This window comes from Elaeis guineensis, chromosome 11 (assembly GCF_000442705.2).
Source record: "Elaeis guineensis isolate ETL-2024a chromosome 11, EG11, whole genome shotgun sequence".
NCBI lineage: Eukaryota > Viridiplantae > Streptophyta > Magnoliopsida > Arecales > Arecaceae > Elaeis > Elaeis guineensis.
Genome location: NC_026003.2, coordinates 51,363,667 through 51,383,747, shown reverse-complemented (window position 1 = coordinate 51,383,747; position 20,081 = coordinate 51,363,667). Strand labels below are relative to the sequence as shown.

The following is a 20,081-nucleotide window of genomic DNA, read 5'->3' as shown; positions in this document are numbered from 1 at the left end:
ATGACGAGATGTTCTCCTGTGGCAATGCTCAAGTCCATTCGAATTATGCTTGCGATAATGGCATACCTTGATTACGAAATCAGACAAATGGATGTCAAAATAGCTTTCTTGAATGGAGAGCTGGATGAAGAGATATACATGATATAACCTGAAGAATTCACATCCACAGATGAATCAAAGGTATGCAAGCTTCAAAGATCTATTTATGGATTGAAGCAGGTATCTCGGAGTTGGAACTTACATTTTGATAAGACGATCAGAACGTATGGCTTCGTTAAGAACGGAGAAGAGTCTTGTATTTATAAATGAACTAATGGCTCTATAGTCATTTTCTTTGTATTGTATGTAGATGATATACTTTTAATAGAAAATGACATTTCTACTTTACAAAGTGTAAAGCTTTGGCTGTCTTCACAATTCTCCATGAAAGATTTGAGAGAAGCATCCTACATCCTAGGGATGAAGACCTATAAGGATAGATCTAAAAGACTGCTTGAATTGTCCCAATCCACGTACATAGACACCGTGCTGAAATGATTCAGCATGAAAATTTTTAAAAAATACTATCTACCGATAAACCATGAAATTACTCTTTAAGAAGGATTGTTCGACAACCTCACAAAAGAACGTATAAGTAGAATTTCATATGCCTCGACAGTGGGATCTATCATGTACGCTATCACAAAAGAACATATAAGTAGAATTCCATATGCCTCGATAGTGGGATCTATCATATACGCTGACATGTACGAGATCGGATATGGCATGCTCACTAGAAGTAGTGAGCAAGTACCAATCTAATTCGAATGAAAACTATTGGAAGGTTATAAAGACAATCCTTAAAACTCATGAGATATACTGATTTCAGTTTTCAGTCAGATCATGATAACAGTAAAAGTGCGTCGGATTATGTATTTATCCTGAATGGAGCGATCTGCTGAAAACATTTCGAGCAGTACACAGTAGCCGATTCAGTATGCAAGGTAGAGTATATTGCAATATCCGATGCTGCCTAGAAAACGGTCTGATTGCAAAAGTTCATCAACAAGCTTGGAGTGGCCCCTCTGTTGATGGTCCTGTTCTGCTGTATTGCGATAACACTAGAGCTATAGCTCAAGCTAAAGAACTGAAATCTTACCAGAGAACCAAACATATTCTGTGTCGCTACCATCTTGTCTGAGATCGTAGATCGAGATAACGTCGAGCTTCAGAAGATCGACGAAAAGAAGAACTTGGTCGACCCATTTACTAAAACCCTCAGAATCAAAGAGTTCGATGAACACAAACGGAAGATGAGTATCAGCTACTGTACCGATTGACTTTAGTCCAAATAGGAGTCGTTAGAAAATATATCCTAAAGCCAATCATTTAAACAATTATACTCTTTGTAATTTGTATATAAATTATGAATTAATAAAAGTTATTTGACATTTTCATCATAAATTGTGCATCTTCCTTATTTGAACTCTTATATTGTGATGAAGTCCTTAGAACTATAAAGACAATCCATAAAGGAGGATTTATCGAATAGTTCTCAAATATATTTGCAACCAAATGATATGTCATTAAAAGACGATGACGCTTATCGAGTATAGATCATTGTGCCATATAGGTTAGTTGTCCTCGTAACCAAAGAGTATAGAGACACTGGTATGGCATACAGGTGAGATGTAAGAGTACATTGTCACTAAACAGTGACTCACCTGTGGAGCGCTCTACTATCAAGAGCAGCTTGCGAAGAATATGGGCATAAGTATCCCTCCGATCTGAGATCACCACGGTGACTTACAAGCAACTCACTGTACTTTGATGCTGAATTATCTGTATTTCTAATACGGTGACGAAAAGCTACTAGATATAGTCAAGTATTTAAGAAGTCTGAGTGTAGATCAAGATGGAATAGATCCTTTTGGATTACAGGAGTTAATGCATCACTGTATTTTAATTTAACAAAATCTTGATCAAGATAATCCATGTGATGAATTTGAAAGATTGAAATACAATATGGATGACTCATCCAGAGTTGACAATTAAATCCTAGATCGTCCTAAACATTTAGGATCAAAGAGATGAATTATGCGGTAACCATTTCTAAGATTTGTGAATGTTGCTTTGCAAATATTCGATCTATCCGAACGTCGGGAACCATTGCTAGATGATAACTTCAATTAGTACAGAAAATAGTTCTTAGAGTACTGGCTCAGTGTTCGAACCTATAGAGTCACGCACAAAAACAACGTAGGAAAGAATTGATCTTATATCTGTGTTCAATTTAGAAGTACATGACTTGATTGAATAAATAGATTAGCTTAATTAAGAATTAAGTTAGAAGTCATACGGAATTAAACAATTGACTATGTCTAGCTAACACTGGACATGAGATGCAGATTTAATTCCGATGATGATAATGATCAGATCAATGATCCAAGGGATGCATGAGAGATTGAATTCAAATGCTGATTATTTTAGATTAGATCTAATTTAATTGAGCTTGATTTAATTGAGTTAAAAATCCAAGTTAGATTTGGACTTGAATCCTAATTAGATTAGGATTGACAGTCTCTTCGAGTTTCATCCGAATCAACTTCAAATCGAATTTGAATCGAGTCAAATTTGAGCTAAATAGGATTAGATCCATAGTCCCAAAACCTTAGGACTCTCTCTCATTAAGTGGCCGACCAAGGAAAACGAAAGCGCTAGTTTTTTTGCCACATATCAGATGTGCGCATGTGAAGGGAGTTCACGTGAAAGGTTGGCATCCAATTCCCTTTGGCTCTCCTAGTTGGATAAGGTTAGAAACTAATTCAAATCTGGTTTGAATTAAGAGTTCTAACTAATTGGGTCTTCATCAATGGCGTCATCTATTCAAAGGGAGGCCCTCTAATCACCAAAAGTGATGTCTTGGTTTGTGCGACAAAACAAAAGAGAGAACAACTGTAGGTGGATTTTGTGCGACCAAGAAAGGAGGCGTCCTTTCTTCTTGGCGCTCCACTTCTAGGCATGGAGAACTTCCATCCTAAACATCCATCATGTAGAGATCAGATCTCCTCCCTTCCCTGCTTCCTTTCTGAAGGAGTGATGTCCCAAGGATCATCCTTCCTACGGTGCCTGGCGTGTGTGCGAAATAGAAGATCTGTATTTTCAGATCTCGCAAGCCATCAGATTCAAGAAACCCCTGAGTATCTTGATCCCATATCCGCTGTATATTAGGTAATCATAAAGGTTATGAAAATTTTAGAATAGAATATGTTCAGATGCACCCTGGTGATCTAATCTTGATCGAATTTTTTTTCCTTCAACTCCAATAACCGGACATGGTGAGGTTTCATGACTTAGAGACTAAGCGCTGCAACATGCTTGAGAAGCATTAGACAATAGTCGTCCACTTACCGATATAGCATGGCCTAATAATCGGGCACGGTGAGGAGCTCGCATATCAGTAGGACTGCAGTATCCACTAGGAATCCTAGTCGCATAGAAGTTTTCGCACCTCCATAGGGGGTGTGAGAGATCCGAGAAAATAGTGGGAGCCTATTTGTTTCTTAAAGTTGCTAGAACAAATTTTAAACCTGAGTACAAATGTCTAACTAGAATCTTTACTCTTCACAGTTTAACCATGTCAGCTTCAAATCTTTTAACCCGTATCCTAGAGTCCAACCAATTGACCGGAATCAATTTTCAAAGACTAGCTTAGAAATCTCAAGATTGTCTTAATATTCAAAAAGTTAGGATATGTTCTCGACTAGGACCCTCCCCTCCCTTACCAAACCATCCTACTGCAAAACAGAGATCTGCATTAGATAAATGGACGGATGATGACAACAGGATAAAGTGCTATGTGCTGGCTTCTATGTCAAACAAGTTGCAAAGCCAGCACGAGCATATGCCAACTATCGGGCTATGATCACTCACCTATAAAAATTGTATGGTGAGCAGAGCCGATCCGTATGTTTTGAAGTTTCGAAGAGACTCTTCAACTCCAAGATACGCGAAAGACAGTCGGTCCACGAGCATTATCTGATAATGATCAAGGACCTCGAAGAGCTTGAGTAGCTCGGCCTTATAATGCTGAAGAAATTGCAAGTGGATTTGATCTTCCAATATTTGACTAGTTCATATAGGCAATTTATTGTAAATTACCATATGAACAAGTTAGACTGCACTTTACCTGAACTTGTCAACATATTAGTTACTACAGAAGAAATCTTGAAGAGTTCAAGAGACTCCGTTCTTGCTGTGGAGCAGGAACATTCTTCCAAAAGAAAGTCTTCATGGAAGAAAAGGAATAAGCCTGCAAAGAAGCAGAAGAAAGAGAAAAAGCTAAAGAAGGACACTCCAAAGAAGGCTACAAACAAAGGAAAGTGTTTCCACTATTAGAAGAACGGCCATTGGAAGAGAAATTGTCCGCTATATCTTAAGAGCCTAAAGACCAAGGGAGACAAACCTTCAGAAGGTGTGTCTAACATACTCGTTGAATCTAACCTTATAATTTTCTCTACTTCTAGTTGGATATTAAACTCTGATTCGAGTGCTCATATATGTACTTCAATGCAAGATCTAATGGAAAGTAAAGAGTTGAGGAATGATGAGATGATCTTACGAGTCGGCAATGGAACAAGAGTTGCTACAGAAACCGTCGATACTTATCCTCTTCGATTATCATCTGATAGATTAGTTTTAAAAAACTATTACTGTATCCCTGTAGCTAGCCGAAATTTGATTTTCATTTCTGTATTAACATAGGATGATTTTATTTTTAATTTTAATAAAGATCTGTTCGATTTATTTAAGAAATAAATTGATTGCACGTTGTCTTTTAATTAAGTCTTTATCACTTGCATGTTGATGCGCATGTGAATGTAAACGAGCAGATAATCAGTAGTGCCACAGGTCATAAACAACCTAGAGATAATGTTAACCATAAGTATGTGGCACCTTAGGATTGATCATATTGGAGAGGATAGGATAAATAAACTGAAAAAAGATGGTCTCTTAAGTTCATTTAATTCTGAGTCGTATCAGTATGTGAATCTTGCCTTCAAAAAAACATAGCCAAGTTACCTTTTATAGGACATGAGGAAAGGACCATTGAGATACTTGCGCCAGTACTCACTGACATGTGTGGCCCATTTGATGTACAAGCCAAGGGTGATTACAGCTACTTCATCTTTACTGATGATCTTTCATGATATAGATATATGTTTCTTATGAGATAAATCTATAAGGCTTTTGAAAAGTTTAAAGAATTCAGAAATGAAGTGGAGAAACAAACAGAAAAATCTCTTAAAGTTCTTCGATCAGATCGAGGAGAATACCTTAGTGAAAATTTTCTGAATTATCTCAAGGACAACGGTATAGTCTCACAATAGATTTCTCCTAATATGCCTCAGCTCAACAAGATATCGGAGAGGAATAAAATCCTATTGAATATGATCCAGTCCATGATGAGTTTACTAACTTGCCCTTAAATCTTTGGGGACACTCCCTACTAACCGCGATTTACCTCAGCAGTAATTTGATTGCCATCTTGATTGTATCGATATTAAATATAAGAGTAATTGACTTTAGTGCAAGTGGAAGATTGAAAAATTAGTGTCCTGCAAGCCAATCGCATAGTTGATGCGATAGAGACTTTTCTATAATATCTTCCAGCTCATATATTTGACTATTTATTTAAGAATAAAATGAGACATTTTGTTTCATCATCTTGTTGTATCTTATTTAAAGATTGTGATGAACCCCATAGATTAGGACAATAATTTTAAGACCATGATGAGATCATGCCAGTGAGATCTAAAACCCTAAAACTCTAATCTAAAATATTCTCAATCGTTGAATCATTAAGTCAGGAATCAATGTTCCGATAAGACTGGCAGATTCTATGTATGCTCGATGGAGAGGATGTCACAATCACTTGTGGAGACACCAATACAAGGATGTGGGTGCTCATTAGAGAATGTTTACTGAATTGATCCATAGAATAAACATCTTATGGAGTCTTACATGTCAAAAGATGGTTCTCTAATAAAAGTTGTGCAAGTGATCCTTAGATCTGAGACCACTATGGTACCTTATGCATATGAATCTGTATTTTGGTTAATACCCTAACATGACTTTCTAAGATGTGTGGGATGCTTTGGATATGGTAAAGTGTGTATGGAGGTTGTGAGTAGGTCAACAAGGAATCGATCACTCCTAGTAAGAGGAGAACATCCTATGTGATCTCATCTAGTGATGACTTGGGAAGCCTTTGATCAAAGCAGGATGAAAATTAGAGTGTTTCAAATATTTCATCCATCGAGTCTTCACCAGAAGATTAAGAAACATGTGAATGTGTTTAGATTTGACATGTTTCCATGCTCATTGCATATTCAGGGATGAGGTATAATCAAAGACTAAATTGCATAGTAACTTGCCACTAAAAAGTATATTTGATATTTTCACCAAATTTCTCATCTTACATATAGTCATGATATGTTGTTAGACGTCAATCTTGACTTATAAGTGCTTATGATTTAAAGTATTTAATTCATGAATCAATTAGAAAGAGTTCTAATTGATCAACTTGGACTGACATGAATTGGACCGACATGAATTGGACCTAAATTGATTGGAAGGGTTCCAATTAAATTAGATCAACATGCACCTGGACCTATTACTGGCTAAATGTGAAACCCAATGGGTCACACATATAATGGATTTGGTCAAAAATCTATTTGGAATAGATGATGCATCGTTGGATCCAAATTGGGTTGCTAATTGGCATGCTAGCACGTGGCTAACCCTAACTCCTAAACCAAATTGGATTTGATTTGAAACCTTGTTTATATGGTTAATCTAATTAAGTAGGCCTTGGAATAGATCATGCCATGGAGGGGCAGCCAAATGTTGGGGCCTCCAAGCCTCTCCCACGCCCAATTGATTGAGTCCTAAGGGGTTGGGACTCTGTCTGGTATTTGATGCCAAATCATGGAACACCATCTTCTTTTAGCACGGAGAAGGACTAGAGTCCTGACATGGGATTCAGACCCATGTGGCACCTCCTCATGTTTATTATCATGCCTATATGCAATGTCCTAGGCACCAAAAACTCTTCCAAAAGTTGGCACAAGAAATATTTGGGCGCATGCTTTTGTTTGGCACGAAGAAGGACAGAAATCCTGCTTTGGGTCTCTGACCCAAGAGGCGCCTTCTAATCATTCTCTCTCTCCCTTTCCATGCCTAAGGATGGATTTGACCAAGTCCACACCCCTTGGGTAGTATGAAGCAGATTTGTTCCGAAGAGACATGAAGCAAAAATCTATTTTTGCTTGAGGTTGGCATCAAGAGTCCTTCTACCTTGGATAGGATGGTTGGCGTCCGTTCATCTCTTCTCATGCCTATCAGATGGGCTTTAGATCTGGTTAAATGCCACATGGCGTGGCATGGAAAGTTTATCAGCAAGAGAAAACGCCTATTTTCTTCTGGAGAAAAATGGATATGTTGTTTCGGGAGTTGCTTGCAATAGAAGGACGTCCTTCTATTGCAAGCAACTCCCGAAACAACATATCCATTTTTCTCCAGAAGAAAATAGGCGTGCCCCTTGATCCTTGAGAAGTCCTTCTGCTTGAAGGAACCTATAGATTTTGTGATGCAAGCACTTGGGATGCGTTGCTTTGGGTGGCGCGTCTCTCTATCTATAAATAGTATTCATCCAAAAGTTCAAGTCAATTCAATCCAAAACCAATTCTCTTTCTTCTCTTGTTAAGACAAGTCAAGCGTCTTTAAGACAAGCGTAGGGAAGAGAATAGGAAGAGGATTAGAGAGAGGCAAGGAATAATTAAGCGAGGAGGAGTGTTTTAGAAGATCCTTAATGAGGGTTTGATCCTAGAGAGGCTAAAGAAATTTTTGGAGGAAGAATTCAGCAACAAAAAGTTTCTTGGAGGAATATCCTTGATCAAGTCTTATGTGGATCACCATTGGAGGGCGAACACTTAGGCGCTTCGTGGAAATCGATCAACTATCATAGGTTTGCTTCTCAACAAATTATTTAAATTCTGCTTTGATTGAAATTGTCAAGGGGTTTCTGGGTTCTAGGATTCGGTTGTCTTGGTGTTCATTAAGGAAAAATTTTGGAACATCACCCTTCTGCTGCGATACCATAATCCTATAATGAGTGCTGCAGGTAGTGCCACATTTAATTTGGTAAGGAAACTTATAGGATGATTATATTTGCTTTGTAACTTGGAGTTCCAGATTCCAAGTGCACTATAATAAAATATTTAAGTTACTTCAACACCAAATGGCAGTCTGATCAAGAAAAAGTAAAGCACCTACTCTGATGGTGGCCGACAGCAACCAGCCTCAATCGGGGTAAGTTCTGCCAACTTGTACTCTTTCAGAGTCTGGATAAAATTGAGAAAAGTGAGAGTAATGATCTGATGTAAATCAAACATTAGGAAACGAGGAAAATTGCAACAGACCTTGTATTTTTTTGGCAATTTATTGCAGTCCTCAGTTTTCACAAGGCAACTCTTTAAGCGTCTCCAATTTTTAGTATTATTGAGCTTAATTAAGGTAACAAACCAAATTAGTATATTTATAAGTGTATCTACTCAAACTAATGTGGGTGAGAGCATTAAGTGTTCATAGTAACAAAGAAGCCTCACCTGTTTCAAGAACCAAGGACTATAATCATGAAGATGATACTCCTTGTACCTGAAAAGATGATTACTGTAAATTGACTGGTATAGCATCTAGACTGATATCATCTTCTATTAGAATTATGATCTGGCAATTCATGTAATAATAAGCAACTACTTGGTTTGTATCTCCACTTCTAAAATCATATTTAAACTTGGTACTCTCAGAGTATGAAAATAAACTAAATGTTGGTGAGGGTAAAATCAAATATCAAAATAATGATGGAAGAAACGAAAGCAACAAAGTCAAGTGAATGCTCCTGTTTATGGCTACCAGTTAATTAACTTCCATAATTCTAGAAAACGGATGTGAATACTCTTGCAAGAAATAATAGATTCTTGTTTAACTCTTTGCAGTCCATATATCAAATACAAAAATATGAAAAACTTGACAGCTTTAAGGTAGAGTTGGACAAATGCACCAAAATATTGGGGGCTAGGGGTAGCTTACAGATCCTCAATATTAGAATGGTAAGGGTTGCCTCAAGGTTCCTCATGTAGAATCTCACTTCAGCAGACTTATGAATTGAAATTACCATAGTACTTCATGATTTGCAATCTTACCTCAATCCAGCTACAGCATGACCCGATCCATTATTTGTTATGATAAACCTAGAAAAGCAAAAAAAAAAAATGTTTGAATGAGATTCCAAAATCTGAGCAGAACAGAAAAATGTTTAAGAAAAAGAAACCACAAGATATTTAAATAAAATTGAAAGTTTATTACAACGTGTTCATCAATAAGCACTGATTTATTACTGAAAAAACTAAAGCAATGATTTAAACTTGTCCTACTGGCATGTCATTGCATGATGAGTTCATTTGAAACCTACAGAGCCCTTCGACCATAATTCAAAAGGTTGCAATTTATACGATAAAATTAATAAAAGAGACAGTGAATAATGTTTCATGAAAACAAAAACAACATAGGAAACAAAGCAAACAACAAATTTTGGTGACTTGTCAAGCCACCCCTGCTTTTGTTAAGTTTAATTGCCTATTTGTGACATCAGGACTCAAAAAAGTGCTAAACAGCTTGTTGCTTATGTTCACAATATATGAATTACAAACTAAAATTAAGCTTGTCACAAGACTTTCAAGATTCTTTGGCACGAGATTTGCCCATTTGACTCATTGTAGGATGTTACAATTATGGACCACAAGGTTCGCTATCTCAATGCCGGATCCTATACCGATACCATCCTATTACAATGTCTATATACAGTATAATATGAGATGGCAAGATATAAGAAGTGTCGGTATGGTATGAGACTGTATCCTGATTCGGCACCAAGATACGCCCAATATATTAAGATACCAACTAGAATAGCAAACCTTGATCACGATAAATGGTATTAGCTAGGTAAAATTGTATGCAAGATTTGGGATGACTAGTCATACAAATATTAAGATAAATCAATAATTCACATTTACATCTAAAGGCCAACACCCAATGGTGCCTAAGAGCAATGTCATATATTGTGTCATTCATGGTCAAAAGTTTTGTCCAACAATCAAACATTAGCTAATGAACCTGACAATTCGATCCAAGTCGATTCACCTCTACCTCGTTTCGAGTTCAAATTATCCTAGTTCCTAGCCGACTCAGTTTAGTATGCCCCAAACCACTTAGTTCGGTTTTGTTCAACAGTCCTTGTTCCAAAGGCCCATAGCAACATGATGTTTTTGAAAGAAGAGTGCCCCATAAGCCAGTTGCATAAGTGATGCGATAGGACTTTTCTTTGTAATCTTCCAACTCATGTAATGAAATTATTTATTTATGAAATAAATGAGGCATTGATTCATCATTATAGCTGTATCTTATTTATTTAAGATTATGATGACCCCATAGATTAGGACAATGATTTTGGACTATGAAGAGTTCATGTCTGTGAAACCTAAAACCCTAAAATCCTAATCTAAAACATTTCTGATCGTAGGAACATTGAGTCGTGGATCAATGTTCTAGAAAAACTAGCATATTCTATGTATGCTCGATGAAGAGGATGGCTGATTTCACAACTCACTTGTGTGAGATACTAATACAGGGATGTAGACGCTCATTAGGGAATGAGTTCACTGAATTAACTCGCCGACAGAGAACATCTTATAGAATCTTACTTGTTTGTCAAAAGATGGTTCTCTAAGTGAGAGTGATCTTTAGACCTGCACAATATTTTAATTCATACCCAGACATGGCATTAAGACATGTACGGAATGTTCTGGATATAGTGGAGTGTGTATGGAGACCGTAAATCGATTAACAAGGAATCGATCACTCCTAGTAAGAGGAGATGTTATCCTATACATTCTCATCTCTAAATGGCTCGAAAAGTCTTTTGGCCAAAGCAGAATGAAGATAAGAAAGAATTTCTACTACTTTATTAGAGTCATTATTGATTGATGAAGAATCAATGAAAATGTGTTTAAATTTGACATAATCCATACTCATGAACATATTCAGAATGCGAGATGATCGAAGGATTGAATTGCACAGTAACTTACCACTGAAGGATATATTTGGTATTTTCATCAAATTCCACATCTTCTGGATAGTCATGATACGTTGCTAGACGTCAATCTTGACTTGTAGGTTTGATCGAATTAAAGAGTTTAATTGATCGTCAATTAGAAAGAGTTATAATTACTGAACTCGGATCAGCACGATTTGGATTTTAATTGATTAAAAGTCTAATCAAATTAGATCAACTTGCATTCCGACCTATTGCTGGCTAAATGTGAAATCCAATGGATCACACACAAAAAAATTGACCAAGGACCCATTTGATATGGTTGATTGAAATTTTGGACCTAATTGGATAGCTGGTAAGCATACTAGCACATGTGGCTAAACCTAACCCCTTGGGAGATCAGATTTGATCTCAAATCTTGCTTTTTGGCTAACCCAATTTGGTGAGAACCTGAATTTCGTCAAGCCATTTGTAGGCAATCCAAAATGAAGCGCGTAAAGCTTTATCCACACCAAAAAACCAAGAGTCCAAATGGTTACTTTGTGCAGATTTTAGATGGGGCACACTCCCACTCTAGTTTTGGCATGCAGAAGGACCTAAGTCCTACTTTGGGTTTCAAACCCATATGGCTGAAGATCAGCCTCTTATCCTCTTTAGCACCGATTTTAAAAGGTGAATAAGCCTTCTGGATGGGTGTGAGAAGCCTTGGACCTTGGCACGTGTGGGTGAGAAGCAGATCATGCAAAGAGTCGCGTGAAGAGTCCTGCTTTTGGCAGGAGACGCCCCTTATCTACTTATCATTTGAAATCAGATTCGAATGCGAATGCAGTTGCCACATAGCAAATTTTGGATTAATCTAATTACTGAAGGGATGCCTATCACCTATTCTTTCACGCGCGCACAAGGGAGTTGTGGAACGCCGTATCCATTCTGAAAGACTCCTGCTTGAAGAGTCTTATCAATCTAATACACTCTCTCTAGGGTGTTTCAGATGGGACGTGGCTTCCCATTTGGCACCCCCTCTGGTTCTATAAATAGGGGGCGGCAGATGAATTGAATCATTCAATTCCTAAGCCTTATACGCTCCCTCTCTCCCTCTTTTACAACTCTAGGTCTGTAAAACAAGATTTGTTGTTTTAAGACAAGCCTACTTCTAATAGGACAAAGAATTTAAGAGGTCTTAAAGAAGGAGATCGAAGCCAGAAGGAGGTTCTGAGAGGTTCATGAAGGAAAAATCCGATCCGAAAGAACCAAAAATCGGATTGCCAAGATAAGAAGAACCGGTTTACCTTGATGCACAACGGAAATAAAACAAAGGTGGCTGAAAATTTTTGTGACAACAGCAGGTGCGACCCTTCTTCAGCAGGTTCCTTTTTGCTTCGCGAGAACTGCACATGCAAATCTTCTACTTCGCATGCATGCCAGGCTTCGTAAAAAAGAGGGAATGAAGAACTTGGGGCGTCACTGCAGAAAGGAAGCAGAGGGATGGCTTGGTGATCAGATCTCACGGAAAGGTTCCTTAGGAAGGAATGCTCCGTATCTTTCACGCCCATGCTCGCCCCTTTTTTACTTTTGTCGCACAATCTGATCCCAACGCCCCATGCTGATAAGAACATAATCCAAACTAACTCAAATCAAATTTGAATTTGATTTTGAATTAGTTTTTATCCATAATTTGAAATCCAAGGAGATAAGGGTAGGTGCCACTCACGCTTTCACGCACACGAAGGGGAGGGATTTTCAGCAACCCTCCTTCCATTTGGTCGGCCAACATGGAGAGAGAAACCCAGAGAATTTAGGCTCAGGTGACCAATTTTAACTTGGTTCCATTTTGGGTTCAATTCAAATTCGATTTGAATCCGATTCGAATCAAATTCGAAAAGACTGTCAATCCTAATCTAATTAGAATGGAGATTCAAGTCCAACTTGGATAATTAAATCCAATTAGCCTTCTTAAATCTAATCAAACCTAATTAAATTAAATCTGATTTAAATTAATTAAAACTCGAATCCAATCCTCTTAGAATTTCAGATCAAACACTGATCAGAAGTTCGGATCCTAACTAAATTAGGACTCGAACTAAATTTTCTTACATCCCTTGGATTCCAAATTAATTCAAATTCATCCTCGAAATTAATTCTACAACTAATGCCCAGTGCTAGCTGGACATAGCCAGTATTTAATCTTGTATGACCTAGAACTTAATTCTCAATTAAGTAAAATCTATTTGTTCAATCAAATCACCTACTTCCAGATGAACATACAAACTTTAAGTCAATCCCTTTTCCATGTCACCTGACTTTGTGCGTGACTCCATAGGTTTGAATACTAAGCCGGTAGTACAAGAACAAATTCATGCACTAATCGAGTGACCATCTAGCAATGATACCCAACGTCAGGATAGATCGAATAATTGCAAAGCAGCTTTCAAGAACCTTGACATATGATTACTGTATAATTCATCTCTTTGATCCTCAATGCTTGAGATGACTTCAGGTTAAACTGTTAAATTCTTAATCAGTCATCCATATTGTGTTTCAACCTTACAAATCCTATGACTGATCACATGGATTACGTTGGCCAGATCTCCTAAAATCTGGAGCGGTCATTTCCATCTTGACTCACATCAACTTCACAAGTACTTGACTATGTCCAAAAATCTTTCGTCACTATATTATAAATATACATAGCCCAGCACTAAAGCACAGTGAGTTGCTTACAAGTCACCATGGTGATATCAGATCGGAGGGACACTTATATCTTTATCCTTCACGAGCAACTCTTGACAGCAGAGCGCTCCACAACTGAGTCACATTCAGTGAAAATGTACTACATTTCACCTATATGCCATACCGGTATCTCCACTCCTTGATTACGAGGACAACTAATCCATATGGCACACAACGATCTATTCTTGATAAACGTTATCGTCCCATTAATAGCGTATCATTTGGTCGCGAACAAAATTTAAGAATTATTCGATAAATCCTCATCACTTTTATCGATTGTTAATAGTTCTAAGAACTTCATCATAATAAGAGTTCTATAAGAAAGATGCAAAATATAATGAACTGCCAAATAACATTTATTAATTCATTTACAATTCATATACAAATGTACAACTGTCTACAGATAGATAATTAGCTTTATAACACAATCCTAACAACTCTCACTTGAACTAAAGCCAATCAGATCTGTATCTAATACCCATCTTCCACTTGTGATCATCGAACTCCTTGATCCCAAAGGCTTTAGTGAAGGGGTCGGTCAAGTTTTCTTTTCCATCGATCTTTTGAATATTAATGTCACCTCTATCAATGATCTCTTGAACAAGATGATAGCGACACAAGATGTGTTTGGTTCTCTGATGGGACTTGGATTCTTTAACTTGAGCTATGGCTCTACTACTATCATAATATAGTAGAATAAGACCATCAACAGAGGGAACCACCCAAGCTCACTGATGAACTTCCTCAACCAAACTGTCTCCTTGGTAGCATCGGATGCCACAATGTATTCCACCTCGCAAACAGATGCAACTACTGTGTATTGCTTGAAACTTTTCAGCATATCGCCCCACCATACAGGATAAAAATATAACCAGACATACTTTTGCTATCATCAAAATCCGACTAAAAACTGAAATCTGTATATCCCACAAGTTTTAAGTCAAAATCTCCATAAATAAGTCATTGATCCTTGGTATTCCTCAAATACTTTAAGATTATTTTTACAATTTTCTAATGCTTTTCATCTGGATCAGACTGGTACCTACTCACTACCCCTAATGAGTAGGCCACATCTGGCCTCGTACATGTCATGATGTATATGATAGATCCCACTGCCGAGGCATTGAGATTCTACTCATATGCTCTCTTTTATGAAGTTGTCAGACAATCCTTCTTAGAGAGATTCTTTGGCCTATCGGTAGATAGCCTTTTTTGGAATTCATCATGCTAAACCGTTACGACACAGTATCAATGTACGTAGATTAGGACAATCCAAGCAACCTTTTAGATCTATTTCTATAGATCTTTATCTTTAATATGTAGGATGCTTCTCCCAAATCCTTCATGGAGAATTATAATAACAACCAAAGCTTCACACTTTGTAATACAGGGATATCATTCTCAATTAAGAGAATGTCATCCACATACAACACAAGAAATATGACTGCAGAGCCATTAACCCACTTATAGACCACAAGGCTCTTCTCCATTTTTAACGAAACCAAACGTTTTGATTGTTTTATCAAAATACATGTTCCAACTCCAAAAGGCTTGCTTCAATCCATAAATGGATTTCTGCAGCTTACATACTTTAGATTCATCTGTGGATGTGAATCCTTCAGGCTATATCATATACACCACTTCTTCCAACTCTCCATTAAAAGAGGTCGTCTTGATATCCATTTGTCAGAACTCGAAATCTAGATGTGCTGCTATCGCAAGCATAATCCGAATAGATTTGAGCATTGCCATAGGAGAAAATATCTCATCATAATCTATACCATAACGTTGACAATATCCTTTGACAACCAAACGAACTTTATAGATCTCTACCTTCCCGTCTGCGCCCCTTTTTCTTTTAAAAATCCATTTGCACCTTATAGATTTTATCCCTTCACATAAATCAACGAGTGTCTATACACTATTGATTTTCATAGATTCCATCTCGGATCTTATGGCTTTAAGCCATTCCTCAAAGTCAATCCTCTGTATAGTATCAATATAGATGATCGGATCCTCATCGTTCTCATCTAGTTCAACAGGATCACTATCTCGAACCAAGAAATTATAGTATCTGTCCGACTGATGCGGGGCTCTACCAAATCTTTTTAAAGGTATATCTATAGGAGGATTGGGATTTGATTTTTTAATCAAATCTGATTCTGTAAGTTGATTTGATTGTATCGATTTTTCTACCTCTCGAACTTCATCAAGCCGAATTTTAGTGGTATTGATTCTTTCCCCAAAGAACTTTTTCAAAAAGACTGCCGTATTGCTGACGAATACCTTTTATTCTTCAGTAAGATAGAAATAATACTCTCTTGATTCTTTTAGATACCCAATAAAAAAGTATTTATCGGACCTAGATCCAAGCTTATTTATCTTTAAACATTTGACATAAACCGCACATCCCCAAATCCTAAGGTGAGAGTATCGATCTGCGCCCTATCCATATCCCATATGGTATTTTATTGACAGATTTACTTGAAACCTTGTTCGGTATATAACAAATATTGTCAAGTGCACATCCCCAAAAAGAGATAGACAGACTTACAAAATCCATCATGGATCGAACCATGTCCAACAGCATTCGATTCCTCCTTTCAGACATCCTATTGTATTGTGGTGTCCCAGAAAGAGTCCATTGAGAGAATCTCATTCTCTTCTACATATATCAGAAAGTCATTGGCGAGATATTCATCTCCTCGATCTGATCAAAGAGTTTTGATACTCTTCCCAGTTTGCTTTTCCACTTCACTACGAAATCATTTAAATATTTTAAATGATTCAGACTTATATTTCATAAAATAGACATATCCATACCTAAATAGGTCATCAGTGAAAGTAATAAAGTAATAATATCCAACTCTGACACTTGTGTTCATGGATCCACATACATCATTATGTACTAGACTCAAAACATCATCAGCCCGTTTATCATTTTCGATAAAGGGTGACTTTGTCATCTTTCCAAGAAGACAGGATTCACAGGTGGACAATGATTCACATCATTGATATTGAAAATTCTCTTTTATTAACTTGTCTATCATGTTCTTGTTTAAATGATCGAGACGACAATGTCAAAGGTAAGCATCGGTGACAATCTATTTTTGGATATTTATTCGACATGTACATTATTCTAACAGGCTGTGATAAAAGGTATATGCCATATCTTAATTGTCCATGCATAATTGTAGTACCATTCATAATGATATCACAAAAATCATCCTTTATTAAGAAATTAAAACCGTCTTTGGCCAAAAAGCCTACAGAAATGATATTCATCATAAAGGAAAGACAATAATGATAATCATTCAATACGATAATTTTTAAATCAAAAACAAGTAGGACAATTTCTAATGTTAAAACTGAAACAAGACTTCCATCTCCAATGTTCAAGAAACGCTCATCTTTCTCGAACTTTCTACTAACTTGAAATTCCTGCAACGAGTTGCAAATATTAATTGGACTTACAGTATCCAATATCCAGATAGTAGTATCACAAATAAAGAAATTACAAAAAGTTATCAGATCAGCAACCGTTTGCTTATTCCTCTTTTTAGGCCTATTAAGATCAAAGGAAGCAAAATATTCAGAATAATTCTTCTTCCACTTCCCAGCTTCTTACAAAAGAAGCATTCTACCTTACTCAGGTCCACTTTGGACTTCTTGGTCTACATGGGCTTTGAAGCCACAGCAAGATTCTTCTGCACCTTTCTCTTCTTACCTTTCTTAGAAGACCGACGCCCCACTGAGGACCTACCTACTACATTGATCAGCTCCTTGTGGAGCTGATTGTCCTTCTCAAAAGTCTGCAGTAACCCTAACAAACTATGATAATTCACTACAGGCTTGGTTATTCTATAATGACTCAAGAAGAGGAGGTAGGACTTAGAAAGTGAGTTCAGAATAGCATCCTTGCCTATCTGTTCATGTAACGGAAAACCAAATTTGCTAAGATATTCGATTTGCTCGATCATGTACAATACATGATCCGTAACCGACGCCCCTTCTCACATCCGGATGTAGAATACTTCACAAGAGGTCGTGTCTCTCAGCATCCTCAGAGATGTCGAAGGACTCGTTCAACATTTGAAGCATCTCCTCGGATTGTGCATCCTCAAATTTACGACTAAACTCGTCATTCATCACCGCCCTCATAATGTAACGCACTATCGTATGATCATTTAGCCATTTTTGATAAGTATCTCTGACCGCACCACATGCATTTGCAGCAGGTACTTCAGGTGTAGGATACATAAGGATATATAAGATCCTCTCATGCTTCAAAACAATTTTTAATTTTCGATACCAACTATCAAAGTTGGGTCCAGTAAGATTGTCACTGTCTAATAATGAGCAGAGCGATAAAGTATTAGCCATAACTGCATAGAAGAAAACACATAACCCAATAAGTATATGAATTATTTAATCCTAAAGACTTTGACTTTAGTCTAAAGGTTCCTCCTACTATTTTATTCGAATTAGTAGCCTCTACCTCTAATTCGAAGATTTTTTGATTCCCTAGCAAATACTAGAATCCACATAGACTGTATATGGGCCCGAGTGTGGCTCGACCAACCTATGTGCATCTATGGGTAGGTTCTTAACCAATTGTTTCTCTAAACAATTTCTAACAAAATATTTTGTCCCAACTTCAGCAGGCATGTAATATCTCCACTAAAAGTCCTGATTAGGTCCAATCATTAACATGAACATATCCAGTGCATCTAACTAATGAATAATCAAGTCCGAGTGTGGCTCGGCTAACCTATCCATCCATCAGAAATTCACAACAGAATCATCATATCATGGATGATAATTCCAATATCCAAATAAACACCAGCCGTGTGGCACCTCCAATGCTCATCTAGACTATTGGACCGATTATCATCCACCTTAATGGGAGGCTATGAACTAATTATCCCTATAACTATGTTATTTTAAGGACCTAATAATTTAGAAGATTTTATATGTGAATTTCAATTTATTACATAAGATCCTCCCTCTGACTTTCCCAAATCTTTGAAGAGGACAAATGTGTTAAGGTTATACTTTAATTAGCCAGCTCGTCGAAAACTAATTGACCACTTTGGCCAGATCAGTGGAGACTGGTGGAAGGGTCCTCGTTTCTTTCCTAAGACACCAACATAATTGGCTAGGAAAGAGAACAATCCCAATTAAAAACCCCTTTCAACCACTTGCCTTAAACACCAATTGGTTTATCAGCTTCGATTTGATCAGCCTAAGAGCTCAAGTTCGACCACTGAGATAACAATCAGGTCCATTTGGTCTAATCAAAGATATGGACTTGATCAACTACAACTATTGTGTTGGATATAGAGTAATTTTGACCTAATCTAAATCAACTTTTAGTTAGATTTGATCAATTACTCAATTTAGTCCATTATGCACCGATTATAAACCCTAGGTCTAACCTAGTCAAATAAGCCCGATTTGAGTTAACCCATTGCCATTAGTTGAAGTTTAACTATAAATTACAGAACTTAAAACTCATTTTGAGATAAAAATTTTATGATTAAAAATGAATAAAATAGATCTAATTAAACTTCATGCATTACATATGTAATAACAAAATTTAGATCTAATTGAAGAACATCACATGTTACAATACTAATAGATCTTGAAATCAAATTTCATATCTTGATTTGAAGCATAAAACTGCAATTAATTAAATCTTAAAATCTTTTTAGATCTAATCTAATCACATATCTCATACATGATTAAAATTTCAGATTTAAATCATGCATCTCATATAATTTTTCTTCGCGATTTTTCCTCTTGATTCATGCAGGCACCCCTTCCACCATAGTCCTCTACGACAGGATGGCCTTTACCATAGATCTCGAAGAATACTAGGCCACTAGAAAGAATTCTACACTACATATCATATATGCATAAACAAAAATTCAAGTTTAAATCATGTGCAGAATAGGACAGGAGCAGAATTTTTTTTTTTTAATCTAATCTAATTAGATCATGAATAGAAAGCAAATGGAATTCAGATCTGGATCTGAAACAAGGAAATCTATTCATAATAGATCTTAAAACTCATAAAAATCTGGTCAAAACCAGATCTAAAAAAAAAATTAGGCAAACATATGAGCATATACAGAAACTAATGAGAACAGTAATTTACATCTAATCATATTAGATCTAAACAACTATACATTAACTT

The 20,081-nt window shown here is 36.8% G+C and overlaps 1 protein-coding gene across 4 annotated transcripts in view; it reads right to left on the bottom strand.

The window, feature by feature from the left end:
* The window catches only part of LOC105053560 (tetraspanin-10), a 62,688-nt gene that overhangs the window by 33,079 nt on the left and 9,528 nt on the right, over nucleotides 1–20,081 (bottom strand). For all 4 annotated transcript variants that reach the window (XM_073245450.1, XM_010934768.3, XM_010934771.4 and 1 more), the window contains 4 exons: nucleotides 9,246–9,293; nucleotides 8,649–8,697; nucleotides 8,463–8,546; nucleotides 8,317–8,384 (listed from right to left, as the gene is read on the bottom strand). In XM_073245450.1, the coding sequence (XP_073101551.1) occupies nucleotides 8,317–8,384; nucleotides 8,463–8,546; nucleotides 8,649–8,697; nucleotides 9,246–9,293 (249 nt within the window). The remainder of the gene's footprint in view (nucleotides 1–8,316; nucleotides 8,385–8,462; nucleotides 8,547–8,648; nucleotides 8,698–9,245; nucleotides 9,294–20,081) is intronic.